General features: G+C 41.1%; 1 protein-coding gene across 1 annotated transcript in view; it reads left to right on the forward strand.

The window, feature by feature from the left end:
• Positions 1–3,932: 3,932 nt before the first annotated feature.
• Positions 3,933–18,143, forward strand: part of HDGFL3 (HDGF like 3) — a 66,105-nt gene continuing 51,894 nt past the window's right edge. Inside the window, exon 1 of the mRNA XM_003784595.2 lies at positions 3,933–4,584. Within this exon, the coding sequence (XP_003784643.1) occupies positions 4,501–4,584 (84 nt within the window). The 5' untranslated portion in view covers positions 3,933–4,500. The remainder of the gene's footprint in view (positions 4,585–18,143) is intronic.

Genomic DNA, 18,143 nt, shown 5'->3' on the forward strand with positions numbered 1-18,143 from the left:
CTCTACTTGGTGGCCTGAGTATAGTTGCTACCATTACCTATCCCCACTCTGGCAATGCTGACTAACCCCAGCCTTTGACCCCTACCTCTTATCCTGGCCCTTGTTGACTTATTGGTGACTTTTGCCAACACAGAACTGCCTATGAATGAAGTGGGATTTCTCTCTCTCACCACAAATAGTTATTTATTTATTTTACTCTCAAGAGGGTATGAATGTCTTATAGCCCTTTCTCTTTCTTATTTTTATTTTAGAGACAGAGTCTTACTTTGTCGCCCTTGGTACAGTGCCGTGGCATCATAGCTCACAGCATCCTCCAATTCTCAGGCTTAGGCGATTCTCTTGCCTCAGCCTCCCAAGTAGCTGGAACTATAGGCACCCACCACAATGGCTATTTTTTGTTGCTGTTTGGCTGGGGCTGGGTTTGAACCCACCACCCTCAGTATATGGGGCTGGCACCCTACTCACTGAGCCACAGGCGCCGCCCCTAGCCCTTTCTCTTTTAAGGAATGTGATACTGTTTCCCCTGAGATTGTCTGATGCAAGGTCCAGACAGCTACCTTCTGACACGCTGATTGTGTGTGCATGTGTGCTTGTGTGTGGAAGAGATTAACATCAACTGTTCCTCTTCACACTATGGTGACAACAACAAAGAAAACAATATCAACTGACATTTAATGAGCATTCACCATGTGACAGGTGCTTTTCTAAGTGCTTTATATGTGGCCTGCATAATTTGGCGCAGACAAAAAGATTTTAGGCAATTGAAGCATCAAGCATCATCGCTGAATGTGGGAGCAAGATTTGAAGGAACCATTAGAGTTTTATTAGGAAGCTGAGTCAACATATGAAAAGGAAAGATGAAAACATGGTCAGGTCAACAAAATATGTGATGCATATGAGTGAGAAGATTATGGCAAAATAGGTCAAGGAGCTAAAGGCAAGGAGAAGGATTAGACTACAGAGATTCGAGAATGCTAAAATCAAAAGTGATCAGAAAAAACTGATATTATCACCATTTTTTAATGTATTTCCTTCCAAGTCTCAAATAAAACTAACATATTCTACTTTGATATAGTAAATAGACCAGCTCCAGGGGCCACATTGGCTAAAATAAAATACATCAGACTCTTTTAATGGTCTTAGTGATATCTCTGAAGGGTTACAGATTATCTGTTAAATATTTGAACAGAGCATTGCTCTGGAATAGCCACAGCTCAGTCCTTTGCATAAAGTAGAGGAACCAGTCTGAAAACTGTCAACAGCACAAGCCACAGGGCAATGTTTCATCCCCAGTAGCAATGTGTTGACAAGGTGGTCTGTGTCCAGCCTGGCTGCAAAGAAGGATGGGCTCTTAGCCAAGTACATTATGAGATTCCTGATGACCAGCCAGAGAGAGCCCATGTGAGTGTATTATTCAGAGAGAGCCCATGTGAGTGTATTATTAAGTTTGGCTTGGTTGGGGCATGAGAGTCAGGCAAGGGAGGTGTGCTGAACAATCAGACCAGACTCAATTGAAAACCTGAAACCTGCACTGGGGGGAAATTTCCACCTTCTCAAAATAACCAAACTCCATCAATCATCCCGTCTTTGATCTTCATCTTCAATCTCTCTACAGGCTGCTTCTCTTTACAAACTTGAATTTTTCCTACTTTTAAAAACCACCAAAACGATCTTGCTACTCCTCTTCAGCTGGGAATATGTTGTCTGCATTTCCTGCCTCCACTTTCTCACCTCTCACCTCTTAAGCTTCTGGTGTCTTCCCATTACCATTGAGTGAAACAGTTCCTAACAACGTCACCAATGACTTTTCAGTCACTAGGTTCAAAGGATTCATCTCCTTCTGTAACTTACTTGGCCTTCCTGTGGCAGTTATCTGGACATCTTTCTTCTGGAAATTCTTTGACTCCTTGACTCCTATGATACTACATTATTTTTATGGCTGACTCTTAGATGTTATTATTAACTAACTCCAAAAGTGGGTACTGCTTTTCTCATTTCTACAGTCTTCTGGGCATCCCAGGAGTGGTTTCAATGACCTCTTGTATACTGGCATCACTCAGATCTCTACATTATGTCTTGACTACCCAGCTGCCCACTACACATTTCTCTGGATGCCCCATGGAAATCTCAAAACATCCCAAATCACTCATGACCTTATCTCTAAACCTGCTCATTCTTCATGGATTCCCTCACCTTGGTGAGTATCAAAACTAATCATTCTGTTGCTTAAGCCAGAAACCAGGGAATCATTTTTGATTCTTCCTTCTTTCTACCCACCTGCCATCCAATGAGTCCACAAGCTCCATCTCAAAATCCTTGTCTTCTCTCTGCTGGTGAGAACCTCTCACCCTGAAATCTACCTCCTCATTGGTCAGCAGAGTAATCTGTCTAAACCCAAACCGTGATCACATCCCTCCCCTGCTTATTGTCCTCCCATGGTACCCTTCCAATCAACCACCTTTTCCCTGCCATTTCTCTCCTCTCCCCTAAATCTACCTTGGGTCCTCAGGAAGTTTGGGCCACAGAGGTCTGCAGTTGGATCACAAGGATTGGAGTTTGACATAAGAGGACTCATCTACAGGCCCATGAGCAGCATGTGACATAAAGACATCTACCCACAGCAGATCCTAGAAGTGAGAGACATTAACATATTATTACAACTAAGGCAAAAACACCTAGGTTAGTCTTCCATGGTAAGAAAAGATGAAAAAGTGAACCTGTAGGACAAATAAAGGTAAGTCATTGAGATGCAAGCAGTAAAGAAATACATTCACATTCCTAAAATAAAACCAAAGCACTGGTAACAAAGTAAACAGTGCACAGGAAGTCAACAGGCTTTTAACTCCTGTTTTTTGGAAGCCCAGGACCAGAAAATAAGAGCAGCAGTTAAAACAAATGGCCACTCATCTACAGAGTAAGCGAGCAAGGCACATGCTGGGGGAAACTATAGTTTTCATGAAAGGAAGAGAAGGCAGGGAAGCCCAGAAGAGGGTCCAGACACGTGAGAACTGTCCTTGTGACAAGGTGAAGGCCACAGAAAGTCACTAAGGGGTAGTGACTCTGACCCCTGGAAGCAGGTGGGCTTCAGGATGATGAAAGAAGTATCCATTCATTGGGCAGACTCAAAATGACTCCTTGAATTATTTTAATCTCTCAAAGGAGAGTGTTAGGAATATTCTCACCCCCAAAATGTCTTTGAACACAGCCAGTTAAGGAGTTCCCAGTAAAATAGTGGTAAGTGCACATCTTGTTCTTAAAATCTAATGAACTGTGTACATACATACATCACCAGAACCTATGCCATTTCAAAAACGTTGTCCAAAAGGTTGCCAAGATTGGAAACAAGCGACCTGCTAGAGTAAATCCTTTCCACAAACAGGCCTGTGAAATCCACGCAGAGAACAACATAATGGCTTATGGACTCGTGCGGGTCCATATTTGAATCCCGACCGTGCCTGCCCTTCAGCAAATGAGAAAACCTCCCACGACTCCGGTTAAACAGCTCGCCCTACGTAGGTCACTGTGCCTTGTTAAAGGACAGACCTGGGACAAGAACCCAATGGTCGCGGACTCTGAGCGATCCTCTTTCGGGCAACCCGGTGTTCGGGGCAGCGGGTCGCCTCGCACAGCCGTGCCCCGGGCTTGGAGTGCCTTTGTCCCCCACTCACCAGAGAGCACCCGCGGGAAGTGGTCGACCGGGAGCAGCCGGGCGGGGATCCAGGCAAAGGGAGGTGGGCGTGGGGCTGGGGGACGCAAGCCGGAGCGCCCCCAGAGTGGCGCGGCCAGGCAGGGAAGGGGGCGGCCGGGTGGTGATTGGCTGGGCCGCGACAGCTCTGGGCCAAGAACAAAAGAGAGCGGGCGGCGGGCGTCCGGAGTAGGCGCTCCCGCCCGCCCGGCGCGGGCTTCGGTGCTGGGGGAGGACGCACCCACCACCCACCGCCCGCCCGCCCGCCCAGGAGCCGGGCTGGCGCGCTCGCTTTCTCCGCGAAAGCCGGTCGTGTACCTAGAAATTAACCGGCCGGCGCGGAGGGGAGGGGAGCGGGGCGGGGGGGATGCTGAGCGCGCGCGAGAACAATAATAAGATCGTGTTTGCGGTCGCTGCCCAAGGAAGAATTCGGAGCAGACGCGAGGCCCGGCGCTCGCGCCGCGCCCGGGAGCCCGGGAGGGAGGCCGGCGGCGGCGGCATGAGGCAGGCGACGCGGCGCTTGTGAGCAACGCGCGGCGGCGGCGGCGGGGACCTCGGCGCGGCTGGACGCGAGAGCAGCGAGCGGCCTGGGGCGCCCCTCCCCCGCTGCCGGGCCGTGATTTGCCGGGCCTGCTGCGCCCCCCGCCCATCCCTCGCCTCAGCCGCAGCCTCGCCGCTTCCCCTCGTCGGAGCGGCCGCTAGTCCGCCCTGCTCGAGGCCCTCGGGGAGCGCGGCGCGGTCCGTCGGCCCGCAGGGGGGCGGCCTCCCGGCATCTTCGCAGCTACCAAGGACGACCAGGAAGAGGAGCGGCTGGGATGGCGCGTCCGCGGCCCCGCGAGTACAAAGCGGGCGACCTGGTCTTCGCCAAGATGAAGGGCTACCCGCACTGGCCCGCCCGGGTGAGTCCAGCGGCCGCGCGCGGGCCCGCCCGCCCACCATTTTCCCCTTCATGATGGCGCGCCCGCCCCCTTTCCACATCGCCTCAGCTCCGAGCCCGCGGCTCGCGCCGGCCGCGATGAGGGCCGAGAGCGCGGGCAGCGGTGCGCAGAGGGACCACGGTCGGGGCTGGGGGCGAGGGTACCCGGCCGCGCCCGCACCCCGCCAGGCGGCCATCCTTCTGCCCACTTTCGAAGGCGGGCCCAGCCCCCGCGGGCCTGATGCTGCCTTCCTCCCGGAAAGCTGGTGGTGGCCGCGGAGCAGCGCCGCCGGGCAGCGGGCCTGGGGCGGAGACTTCGGCTCCCACTGGGGTCGCCGGTGGACACCTTGGGTGCGGGCGAACGTCGGGGCATGTAGGGGAGCGTGGAGCAAATGGCTGTCCGCGAGCCGTAGAGTGGCGGTGGCGGCGAATCCTGGAAAGGGGCAGTAGTCACGCAGAGGCCAGCGGGAGCCTCCTGGCAGTCATTCATCGCTGTCCTCGCCTTCCAGACTTGTTGAGTTTTTCTTGCGCGCGGTTCCGGGCGCCCTGCCTGCCCTATCATTGTCCCGGGGTACCTGCCTCCATGCTGTCCCTCGTTCTTTTAAAACGACAGCAGCTCGCCGGGGCTTGCAGGCTAGCCCGGACCGGTGGGTCCAGCCGGCTCCGGTGCCTTGCCACCTCCATGTTTGTTTTAGGTGGAAGCCCAAACCGTGTTCTTGGCCTCCCACCACAGCTCACAATAGCTCTCGCTTTCCACGTAGCACGGTTGTCGCCGGGCCTTTCTCTGGAAAGCATCTGCTTGTCATACATAGCACGAATGATTATTAGGCCTTTTGAGTGAGGAAGACACACAACACTGCCATATGTGTTTTTTGCTTTAAAATAAATCCTTTCTTAAAAATTTTGTAATAGTCGATGATTGTTTGAAATCAATAAAGTGAAAAGGAGGGCCAAGACATGCTGGAGACCACATTGATATCCTTAAGGAACAGAAACAGGTATGGGAAAAATTAGCACATAGTGCGAGCTCTTAGATGTGTTTTAGTCAAGTGAAGATAGATAGACCAAGGGAAAAAAATACACCCATTCACAAAAGGAAGTGCCATTATGGGTGGCCAGACTGAAATTTAGTAAAGTTGAGGTAATGATGGAGATAATCACTTATTTTGTGTTTGGGTAGACATGATTGTAAAATGGAAAGAATGTTAGGCCAGGAATGGGGGGACATGGTGTCTAGTGCAGGCTCTGTTATGGACTAATCTTTTCAACTGTATGAGTATACATTTCTGCATCTATAAAATAATAATCTCTAGGATCCATCCCTTCCAACACTAACAACCTCAGGTATCAAAAGAAAAAAATAGTCTTACATTCCATTAGGCTGTGAAAATAACTTCACGTTGGAACTGTAGGTTGTCTTTAAGGAAGACAATATTGCTTACAGGGGCAAGATAGGTGACTTTAAGAGTCCTTTAGGGAATCCCTGAATATATTTGCCAAGTAAGAAATAAACAGCTTTAGGTAGAGTACTATATATATACACAGGCAAAAGTGAACTAAAGGCCACTATCACCAGTCTGTCATTTACCTTGTAACTTAATGTTTTTTTTAAACTCTTACACTTGAAAAATATCTTCTGAGAATCAAAATTAATCAAATTTCATTAATTTCATTAACATGTTGCTTTGGCAGGTTGGCCACCTGTAGTAATATGTGAAACAGGAAACTGCTACAGAAGTGGTCCTAGTTGTATCTCTAATTGCATTATAAAATTCCTGGAAGTTATAATTCCAAAACAAGGCAAAGTGGAAAGTAAAATGAGGAAATAAAAATCAGGCTTTTAGATTTCAAAAATAGATAAAAGGAGAAAAATCTTTTCTATTCGCTTTTTTTGGATGTATTATTTTACTGTGAGTGACATGTTGCAATTTCCAAAGAAAGGTAAATGTAAGAAAAAGACATTGAATCCCTACTCTTGGTTACAGTGCTATATGCTTCACAAATGTTCTCCTCTTATTTTCCTTCTAGTTCTATGAAGCATTTCCCCCCATTTTATACCTAATTATAGCTTTGTACATGATATAATAATGTTATACTATTGGGAAAAAAGTCCTTCTCATGTGGAGATTAGATTCTTTATGGCCCTAAGGAATAAAACCTAAGGAACACCTTGGAAAGACAAACTTTCTAACAGTCAGAGCTGGTCCATGGAGACATGGAAAAGCAGTGTCTCTCCGGTAAGGAAGATGTTTGGTCCTAGGCAACCTCTTGTGAGAAATACAGATCAAGAGGGTTCAAAATTTAGACAAGTTGGCTCGGCACCTATAGCTCAACCGGCTAGGGCGCCAGCCACGTACACCTAAGGTGGTGGGTTCGAATCCCCAGCCCGGACCTGCCAAACAACAATGAAGGCTGCAACCAAAAAATAGCCGGGCGTTGTGGCGGGCGCCTGTGGTCCCAGCTACTTGGGAGGCGGAGGCAGGAGACTCGCTTGAGCCCAGGAGTTGGAGGTTGCTGTGAGCTGTAATGCCACGGCACTCTACCCAGGGAGACAGCTTGAGGCTCTGTCTAAAAAAAAAAAAAAAAAAAAAATTTAGACAAGTTGGATTCTGCTCTTGGCTGGCCTTCACACTCTTACCTTGTGTGTGTTCTATAATCTTTCTAAGTTTAGTTTACTAGTCTGTAATAATTCTTGACTCAGAGTACAGAGTATCTAAAAGCACCAAGTGATGGTGCTTGAATGTTCCCTTTTCCTTTTTTAATTTCTAACTTTCCCCTGTATCACACTTTTTAAAATTGGTCAGCTTTCAGTTCTTGAATAGATTTATTATTGCTTCCAACAATTTTTCATGAAAAATGTCAGGTATATAGAAAAGCTAAAAGAACTTGTGTGTTGAATACCCATGCATCTGCTATCTAGATTCTACAGTTAAATTGTACCCTACTTGCTTTGTCACATATCTATTCCTGTATCCTCACATCTCACTTCATACAGAAGTCCATCTTATTTTAATGCATTTTAAATTAAGTTGCAGATACCACTATAATTTACTTCTAGACACTCCTACATGCATACCATTAACTAGAGGTTAATATTTTTTGTGGATTCTGTTTTTTTTTTCTTTTAAAGTAAAATTTATATAGAGTGAAACACATTTACCTTGACTGTATCATTCAGAAAGTTTGACAAATGTATACACAACTGTAACACAAATACTGACCAAGGCATAGAATAGTACCAATACCCAGCAAAGTTTTTCATGCCTTTAGTAGTAGATACCTATCTTCCTTACTTTTCCCCCAGTATCCAGATGTGTTATTTTAACACAAAATAGCAGCTGGCTATTTCCTTTTTTTTTTTTGAGACAGAGTCTCACTCTACTGCCCTTAGTAGAGTGCTGTGGAGTCACAGCTCATAGCAACCTCCAACTCCTAGGCTTAGGCGATTCTCCCGCCTCAGCCTCCCAAGTAGCTAGGACTACAGGTGCCTGCCACAACACCCCCGGCTATTTTTTTGTTGCAGTTTGGCCAGGGCTGGCTTTGAACCCGCCACCCTTGGTATATGGGGCCGGCACACTACTCACTGAGCCACAGGTGCTGCCCACAGCTGGCTATTTGTCATGGAGTATATACCTAATCGTGAACATCTTTAAAAAGAGAAATTTGTCTATGCCTATAGATCAGCTAAATTAATACTAAAATAAGAGTGTGAATCCTTTTGATTGTGTACCCTTTTAGTAAAAACAATTGAGCATGTATTTCTAATATATGCAAATTTATTTTTTTTAAATTACATATTCATGTACTGCTCTATACATTACAAAATAAACATAGCAAAGAAGCTAACAGGAATGACCGATACATGTTTTAAAATTTTTGTTGGGAAAATATCATTACTAGTCATAGGGTAGGACCATATTTTTAAAAGTCTTAAATTTTGGAATATTTTTCATCTGCTTCTTACGAGATCTGACTAGTTTGTTTTTTTGTTTTTTTTTTTTGGTTGCAGCTATCGTTGTTTGGTGGGCCTGGCGCCTTAGCTACTTGAGCCACAGGCGCCGAGCCATGGCTGTAGTTTTTATCATCTAAGAAGATATTCTGGAATAGAAATGTCAGCTCAGTAGTTTTCTTGTTATTTGCTTGCTCTTATATTATTAGTAATTATCTTTTATCTTTGTGTGGGACTCTTTTTTTTTTTTTTTGAGTCAGGAGTCTCAAGCTGTTTCCCTGGGTAGAGTGCCCTGGATCATATCTCACAGCAACCTCCAGCTCTTAGGCTCAAGCAATCCTATGTTTAGTAGAGATGGGGTCTTGCTTTTACTCAGGCTGGTCTCAAAGTCATGAGGACTTTTTTTTTTTTGCTACTTGTTCATTTGCTTGAGAGCTAGTTTGGTTAGAAATAGATATTCCATGATTCTACTCAGCTAGGCACTTGCAAATGGTAGTAAATACCAGTATACTCAAAATAGTTAAGCCTAACCATCTGAATAAGGGTACTCATGTCAACTTATACATTAAATATTATTAAAATTTACTTTTTAGCTAAAAGAGTAAGAAACTAAAATAGAAACTCTACTATTTCTTTCTGTATCTTGTGTATCCCCTGAAACACGAGCACTTTGCTTATCTTATCCCTGCTCTAAAAGATGAAAAAACAATACAAACAAAAAGTCTCAAAATTCTTATGCTTTAAGCAGAGGACTTCTTTAAATTCAAAAACTCTCAAATATTGCTAGGAGAGTAAATTGATACAATCATTTTAGAAAACTGGACTGATCTATTAAAATTAAATACGTGTCTACCTTGTGACCTAACAGTCTGTTCTAGGCATACACCCAAGAGAAATGAGTACTTATGTTCACCAAAAGACTTGTATAACTGTGCTCATACATATCAACTTTATTCTGGAAACAACCCCCAAAACAGGAGAATGAATAAATAAATTTGTAGTATGTTTGCAGAAACTTGTCAGGTAAACAAACAAGACAGGCAGATGGACTGTCAGATCTCATAAGAAGCAGATGAAAAACAACATTGTTTTTTTACCAACATATTAAATTTGCAGCATTTTAAAAACACAATTATAAATTGTTTCCATACCCTTTATTAGTATATGTATTTCTTGGGAATCCTCAGTTTTTGATCCATAGCACTTTCTGGTTTTTTTACATCTGACAATAAGCTACTAGAGTGTGAGACTTTATTCCTGGAGACCAGTCCACATGTCTTCAGGGAATCACTTTGGGACTTAAATTCTTTTAAATCTCTCTTTTAATTCTTTTAAAGTGAGATGTTTATAATCTTCATTACTTTGGCCTTAGTCCAAAGAAATCCATCAGTGGTTCAGTCCTCAGGTAGAATAGCACAGATTAATTATTTTCCCTAGGGATTGTATTCACTTTGTGAAGGAATTGGCAAATTGTCTCATTTTCTTCTGCTTTATCTGAAAGCAGGTGAGCAACTTAAATTCTTACTACCAGTGTGTACCTTTTCCAGTGCTTCACTTTGTATAGCACTTCATTTCAACCAGATGAATCTGTATTCCTGGCACATTCCCTCTGGAATGCTCTAATGGCTGTTGTTCCCCCATGATTTGAAAAATATTAATTCTTTGAAGTTGAGTTTCTACTATAGAAGATTTTGTTTCATTCTTTTAGAAAATGACTGATGGTTTAAAATTACATAAGACTTTTTTGAAAATGCCTATTAGCATTAGAAAAGCTAGTAAGTATAGTAAACATAATAGGTAAAGAGCCCAAATATTTTTACTTATTGGAGAAAGTTTTCTATTGTGAAAACATCTTCAGATGGTAAATCTGAGTCCAGGCCACTTGGTGGGATTATTAGCGTATGACAGAAAGGTCTCTGAATTACTTCAAGCAGTGTTACCAGAAGCATGGCTGTGGCCTGTTACCTATTTGTGACAAAGTAAGTATAGAAATTGCAAGTAAGAATTTAGAAACTTTAAAGCAGTTTGGTAGGATAGCTTTATGTTTTTGAATCTAATGTAAAAAATAAGCCCACTTTGTGTACCTTTTTATTTTTCTAATAGTTCCTTTTTATTATCTTTTATAAAAGTGTCAGTCTGCAACAAAGGAGAAATTTAGAAAAACAAAACTAGTTCTTCACTACAGGTAGAGTAGAAATGCTGACTATAAAGAACTTTGAAAGGTCAATAGTGGTCCTCACACCTAAAATGATTTGCACATACTATAAACTTTTAAACTGTTGTCAACAGTGTGAAAGAGGGAATGGTTGAAACATCGTGTTATAAACAAAAATTTTTATTACACAAGTAATAATGTTCATTGTACATGTTAGATTAGTATCTATATACCTACTTGTGAACACCATGAATATGCACCTATCTGTGTAGGTACATGATTTATGTGATATATATATATAGTTTTGCAACCTTTTCTCACACTGTGTCTTAAATGACTTTCAGTGGCAATGAATAGGTTTCTGTAACATCATTTGTAATAACTATCTGGTAATTTATAATGTGGACCTATTTATTATATATTATAACCACCACTTTCTATCATAAAACATTTAGGGTTTTAAGTTTTTAACTATAAAGCAAGACTCAGGCACATTAATTTAGCTAAATCATTTCCTAGGTTATTTCTTTAGAACAAGTTTCTATAAACTACATTTCTGAATCAAGAGGCATGTGTACGTTTTAGAACTTTGGATTTGTATTATCAAATTACCTTGATTTATATATCAAATCATATATAATTACCTTTCAGAAAAGTTTTTACTATCTTAACACACCCACTAGCAGAATAAAAGAATACGTTTTCTCACATATTCATTAAAAGTAACTGATTTACATTTTAGAGTATCCTCATCAGTTTAATGAACACAAATAGTTATTAATAACGTCTTTAGTTATAAGTTAGACTGACTGTATATCACAAGTTAGACTGAATATATATTTCCTATATGAGGATATATATCAAATCATATATATATGTTAATTATAAATTTGAATGCATATATATGATAACTTCACTATGATGTAGATATTATCCCCAAGACTCAGCTTAAGAAATTCACCCAGTTAATAATCTTAGACCGTTTAGAATGCCTACAAGGGGGCCAGGCATGGTGGCTCATACCTGTAATCCTAGTATTCTGGGAGGCCCAGGCGAGTGGATCCCTGAGCTCAGGAGTTCCAGACCAGGTTGAGCAACCCCATCTCTAAAAATAGCCAGGTGTGTGGCAGGTGCGTGTAGTCCCAGCTAGAGTTTGAGATTGCTGTGAGCTATAAGGCCAGGACACTCTACCAAGAGGTGACAAAGTGAGACTCTGTCTCAAAAAAGAAAAAAATGCCACAAGGACATAAAAAAAAGTGACATTTAGGTAAAGGGACTGAAAAAGCATTTAGCAGTATGTAAGAACACTGTACATTATGAGGCACCCACAAGTATCCGTGGAACTGGCAATCTTAAATCAGAGAATATTTGTTGTAGTAGATTATGTTTCTCTTGAAAGACCTTTGACACAAGTGAGTATATAAGCAAATTAGACATTAGTTATGCATATGGAGAAAGCAGAGAACCATTAAAAATCAATTATGAATGAATAGCTTGGTGTCATGTTACATATAGTTTCCAAAACTTTTATATGTGAGAGAACACATAGACTTTGAATATCTAGTAGGGCAGTTACATGAGAGTTACTGGTTCAGTAGAGCACCTAGAAGCTAAATCCTACAAATGACTACTTGCCTGTGTAGATTTTTGCTAGTTTAGAGCCTAATTAAAATGATTTCTTCTATTAATATCTTCTTGTGTAAATATGAATTTACTGCAAGTAGTTTGGTAAATAACCATCTGTATGGTAACAGAGACCCACACAGAAGTAAAAATAAATAAATAAACTAATGACTGGTGAGCTCAAGCTTTCAGAATGATATTCTTCAGATTTCTGAGGAAACCCTGAAATGTAGGGAAAGAAAGCTAGAGCAGGAGTTATAAGACAAGTACCTCATTCCACCACTGTCTTGCTTTGTTAGATTGGACATATTTTTTATTACAAGATCTTTATAAAATAGAGAGGATGATAATTCTTATTCTTTTTCCTAAGAATCAGATGTTAAAATATACATGAAAGAACTGTTTGCTAATTAAGTTCTGAATAAGATGATAAATAATTAACTTCCAGGAACACAAAACTCCTTAGTTACATAATGCAAGTCTCAGTAAATGCTTCTGTGGCTTGGCGTGTTTTTCAGTAGTTTCTTTGTGGCTTTATAATTGTGAGTTGACTCTAGAGTCCAGGACTTGTGAGGACTTCCCATTGTTACCCCTCCTTCAGATTCCTAAGTGTGACGGGCCTTTTCTAGAGGTTCCATAGAGCTTCAGAATTAGGGGGTAAGATTAACTGGACCATGTTGACACACAAAAAGGGTCTGTGAATAAACTACTCTTCCCCGTGATCACTGAGATTCATACTCTGAACAGATTTTCTGAGTCCAAATGTAGAGTCTGTAACGCTACCCAGAAGTGGAGGTGTCAGTGTAGGCGAGTCACTTGGTAGCAACAAGGTTGCTGCTATGGGAACGCAAAATTTTTGATAACATAGCAGTAACTTCTCAGTTTCTATTTGCAAAATATGGTTAAGATTAGAGTGGTTACAAGTGATGGGTTCAGCAGTGGTTAGCACATATAAAAATGAGAGTTTCACAGAAGATTAAAGAATTTTTATGTAGGTAGGAATGTCAGAAAATAAACTCATGCATACCTTTAAATATCTATTTCCTTCTTGGCCATTGAAGTAGAACTTAAGTACTAATGACATCTTTAATTTTGGAAGAAACGCATATTCAGAGGGAGTAATATTATAAATTCTAAGTTAATTTTTTTAGAGTTAGCATATGTTGAATGAAATGAAAATGAATTCCTTCTAGGCCTCTGTTTGACTTTCAAAATGGGACCAATTTTTTTAAAACAAGATATTAACATTTTGCTGGACTGCTGCATGAGGATTAAGTAATTTTGAAAAAATATTTAGACCTTGGGAATGAGTAATTGCTGCTGATTGATTCTGATGCAGTCTAGTGGCTTTCAGATTTTTTTTAGTATAACCCACAGGAAGAAAAATTGTCATTCATAGAACATGTATGTGGGCATACACACCCACATATATACATACACACACAACTATGGTTTGTCCCTAGATGGGGCCTAGTGAAAAGTGTTTGGGTCATGGGGGGCAGATCTCTTATGAATAGCTTGGTGCTGTTCTTGTAGCAGCAAGTTCTCATTCACTGTAAACTGGATTAATTCTCCAGGAATAGATTAATTCCTTCAAGAATGGCTGTTACAAAGTGAGGTTCCTTCTCCAGTTTGGTCATTTTTCACAACATGACAGCTTCCTCTTAGGCCTTCTACATGTTTTGACCCAGCTTGTGGCTCTCTCCAGAAACCAAGCAGATGCTGGCATCAGACTTCTCATGCCCACAGAACCATGAGCTAAATAAACCTCTTTTCTTCATAAATTACACAACCATAGGTTATAGCAACACAAAACACTAAGACACACACAAGAAAATTTTTTTTACCAAATCTTGACTTGCTAACAGTCCTAAGCTTTTTCTTCTGCCTTAGCCACAGTCTTACATGAAGGTCACATAAACATAAGAAATTAAAATGATATTGCATTAGATTGTTCAACTATCCAGGCCAGTATTTCTTTTTGATCTCAAAAGGTTAGGTACGCAGATCAAACATTTTTATTCTCATTTTTCTTCTAATCTTTAAGTTTCAGAAGTATCCATGACTATTTTGAAGCTAAATATAGAGATAGATATAATATACAGACGATAGATAGATAGATAGATACCATACATTTGTTAACTACCCAGTTACATACAGTGTTTGGCTACATAGTATTCGCTGGTGGGTAATACTGAAGATCTGGGATTTTCTTAGTTTTCTGGGTTTTCTAGTGGGACTAGATAGTGGAGGTATCAGACTATCTATGACTGAAGAAGAGGAGCCTTTGTTAATTCAGAAAACATATGGGTAAGGCAGGATTTGTGATGCCGTCTAAAGGAGATATAAAGGCTGTGAGGTGAACACATTACAATGGTTTCATATTTACTGGTTTTTTTTCCTTTTATTAAACATTCTGTGTCCAAAGAGATTTCTTTGCTATACAGCAATCTCAGTAGAGAAAATCTAGTATTGAGGATAGGAAGGCATTCTTCAAATTCTGAAAAAGATAACACTTCTGAAGAGTTACTATACCTCACATCTGACTCACTGACTTACATAAAATATGTATACACACACACAGCTATGGTTTGTCCCTAGCTGTTAGAAAATTGCCCAGCTATACTAATGGAAGTATTTTGAAATAAAAGAAATAAGATGTGTTATGTCAGGTATCCAAGAACTCTGGCTGTTCTCCAGCTTAGCCTTTTATTATTGCTGTTATTGTTTACTGACCCTATTTTGTACTATGCTTGGGTAGCAGAGGAAGGACAAAGCCTTTTGATACCATTATGAAATATGGTGGTCTCTATTTTTCATTTTTAATAAGTTTTGGAGACAAAGATTTATTTAACTACAAAGGATCAGGTAGCCCAGAACAAGTGTGCCCCTTGTTTTTATATAGTTGTAAAAGCAAATGACAAAAATAGAGCAACTGTAACAAGAGTGGGCAGTGGAGAGGTTTGTTGATGTGAAATAGAGATGTTGGTAATTTCAGACTCTTCCCTTACTCCACTAAAATTGCTTTTTCGTTATTATTGTAAACTCTGCCCTGGTCCTCTCCATTTTATCTTGGTATACCACCCCAGTCCTGGCTTCACTCCTTCCTTGTCCACATTAGACCCCAAATGGTAACGCTTAACAGCTTTCATGTGTCTCCTTTATATGTGGATACATTTATCCTACAAACCCCTAAACTCTGCCCTCTCTGTTTTAGCATAGACGTGCATACAGGGCTGCTCCAGGATTAATTTTATCTAGGTCCAAAATGGTGCTCATCAGTCCATGTGCTTGCCCCAGCTCCTGGTATATCTTTCTTGGAGATTCCTAGATACTTTACCATTCTCTTCCAACTTCTTTCCCCTCATTTTTAGCAAATTATTTTACCTTCATACTTTATATACATGAGGGAGCTTTCTATCCTTTGTTTATAAATCCTCTGTTTTTCTTGTTGTCTCCCTCTCTTATTTTCTTTTCTCCAGCGTGGAACGCATTTGTGCCCCTTTTCCTGGAAGGCAGTAAGGTGGAAAAAGCAAAAGCTTAGTGGGCAGATGAAGCCTTTTCTATATATTGCCTTTGTCCCTTAGGAGGTGAATGGCCTGGGGTAGTTTATTAGCTTCCGTGGGCTCATCTGTAAAGATGAGGACAATAATGCTTTCCTTTCAGGATCTTTTCAAGGATTATGAATGTAAAGAACTTGGAGGTTAACAAATGATCAGAAGACATTAGTTTTCTTCCCCTTCCCTTTCTAGCCTTCTTACTGAGACCCTCTTCCTCTTGTTTGAACCCATTCTTTTCCTTCTTTCGTTCAACATTCAATAGGTATTATTTAATGTTTGCTGTGTTTCACGAATTAGAGTGCTGTGGTAGGTACTAGGGATAGAGAAATAACCCAATAAAATCTTTTTTTCTCACATAACGTAAGCCTTATCTCCTTTACTAGCTCTTTTTCCTCAAACTGGAAATAATCTCTTCTTTCAGGCATTGCTCTCTCTGCTTTCCTTGGTAGCCAAGCTTCATAAAGAACTGGGCCTTACTGTCATTCTCTCCCCTCTCCCACAGATCACCATAACCTCCCAACCCAAAGAACACCTTATTTTTGACTCTGTAGAATTTAATAGTACTTCTAAAAATTTTCTTCCCCTAACTTCCCACATGTGTTTCTTTTTTTGAAAGTTTCTTCCACTTCTCTGACAGTGCCTTTGCAGGTTTTTCTTTGGCTTCAGCCACAGTTCTTCAAGATGATATGTTCCAAACCTCTATTTCAGGCCCAAATTCACTAGTGTGAGCTTCAGATCCATAAATTCATTTACTTTCTAGACGACTCCATCTAGCTGTCCCTCAGATACCATAAATTTATTGTCAAAACTAATTTAGCTGCCCCTCACCACCTGATTATTCTTGTCTTAAAACAAGATTACTGTCTAACCAGTCACCCCCAAAACAAAGACCTACAGTCATCTTATATGTCCCACATCTTACTACGTACCTCACAATGTCATGATGGGTTATACAAATGGAGGCCTGTTAGTAATTCTGATAGACAAAAGTGGTATGAGATTTGGTTTATCATATAGCTCAGGGAAATGTAAGGGTGCTAAACTCAAAATAACCTGAAGCATATTAATGTTGTAAACAGGATATAATTTCAACACAGTAGTATGACATTAAATTAATATTTTTTTTTTTTTTTTTTTTTTTTTTGAGACAGAGCCTCAAGCTGTCCCCCTGGGTAGAGTGCCATGGCATTACAGCTCATAGCAACCTCCAACTCCTGGGCTCAAGCGAGTCTCCTGCCTCCACCTCCCAAGTAGCTGGGACTACAGGCGCCCGCCACAACGCCCGGCTATTTTTTGGTTGCAGCCATCATTGTTGTTTGGCGGGTCCGGGCTGGGGATTCGAACCCGCCACCTTAGGTGTACGTGGCTGGCGCCTTAGCCGGGTGAGCTATAGGCGCCGAGCCAAATTAATATTATTAATTTGAATTTTATTGGTGTCAATTTTACTAATAAATATTAGTAAATACTATAAATACTAATTAATATAAATTTGAATTTTATTGGTGTCAATTTAGATTTATATCTAAATATAAATTTAGATTTAGATTTATATCTAAATATAATCTATAAATATATATAATATGTTATATATATAACCAATTTTATCTTGGTTTTATATTGTGTAGCAGTGTTATAACAAAAGGAGTTTATACCTATTGTTATATTTGTAAATATTTCAGAACCTTATGGAACCTGCATGTATCACATACCACACTTTGTTTATCCTTTCATCAGTTGATGGTATTTGCGTCGCTACTTCTGGTTGTTATGAATAATGCTGCAGTAAAGATTCCTGTACAAATTTTTAAGTAGACTTAGATTTTCAGTTCTCTTGGGTATATGCCCAGAAATATAACTGCTGGGCTATGTTAACTCTATGTTTAACCATTTGAGGAATTGCCAGGCTCTTTTCCAAAGTAGTGATTCCATTTTATGCTCCCAACAGCCTAATTGCCCTGGCTAGAACCTCCCATACAATGTTGAATAAAAGTGATAAGAGGGTGGTGTCGGTAGCTCAGTGGGTAAAGCGCCAGCCGCATACACTGGGGCTGGCGGGTTTAAACCCAACCTGGGCCTGCTAAAACAACAATGACAACTGCAACAAAAAAATAGCCAGGCATTGTGGCAGGTGCCTGTAGTCCCAGCTACTTGGGAGACTGAAGCAAGAGAATCACTAAAGCCAATGGTTCTCAACCTTCCTAATGCCGCAACCCTTTAATATAATTCCTGTGGGTTCCTGTTGAGAACTGCTGATT

Source organism: Otolemur garnettii, unplaced genomic scaffold (assembly GCF_000181295.1).
Source record: "Otolemur garnettii isolate 467f Iridium unplaced genomic scaffold, OtoGar3 scaffold00011, whole genome shotgun sequence".
Taxonomy (NCBI): domain Eukaryota; kingdom Metazoa; phylum Chordata; class Mammalia; order Primates; family Galagidae; genus Otolemur; species Otolemur garnettii.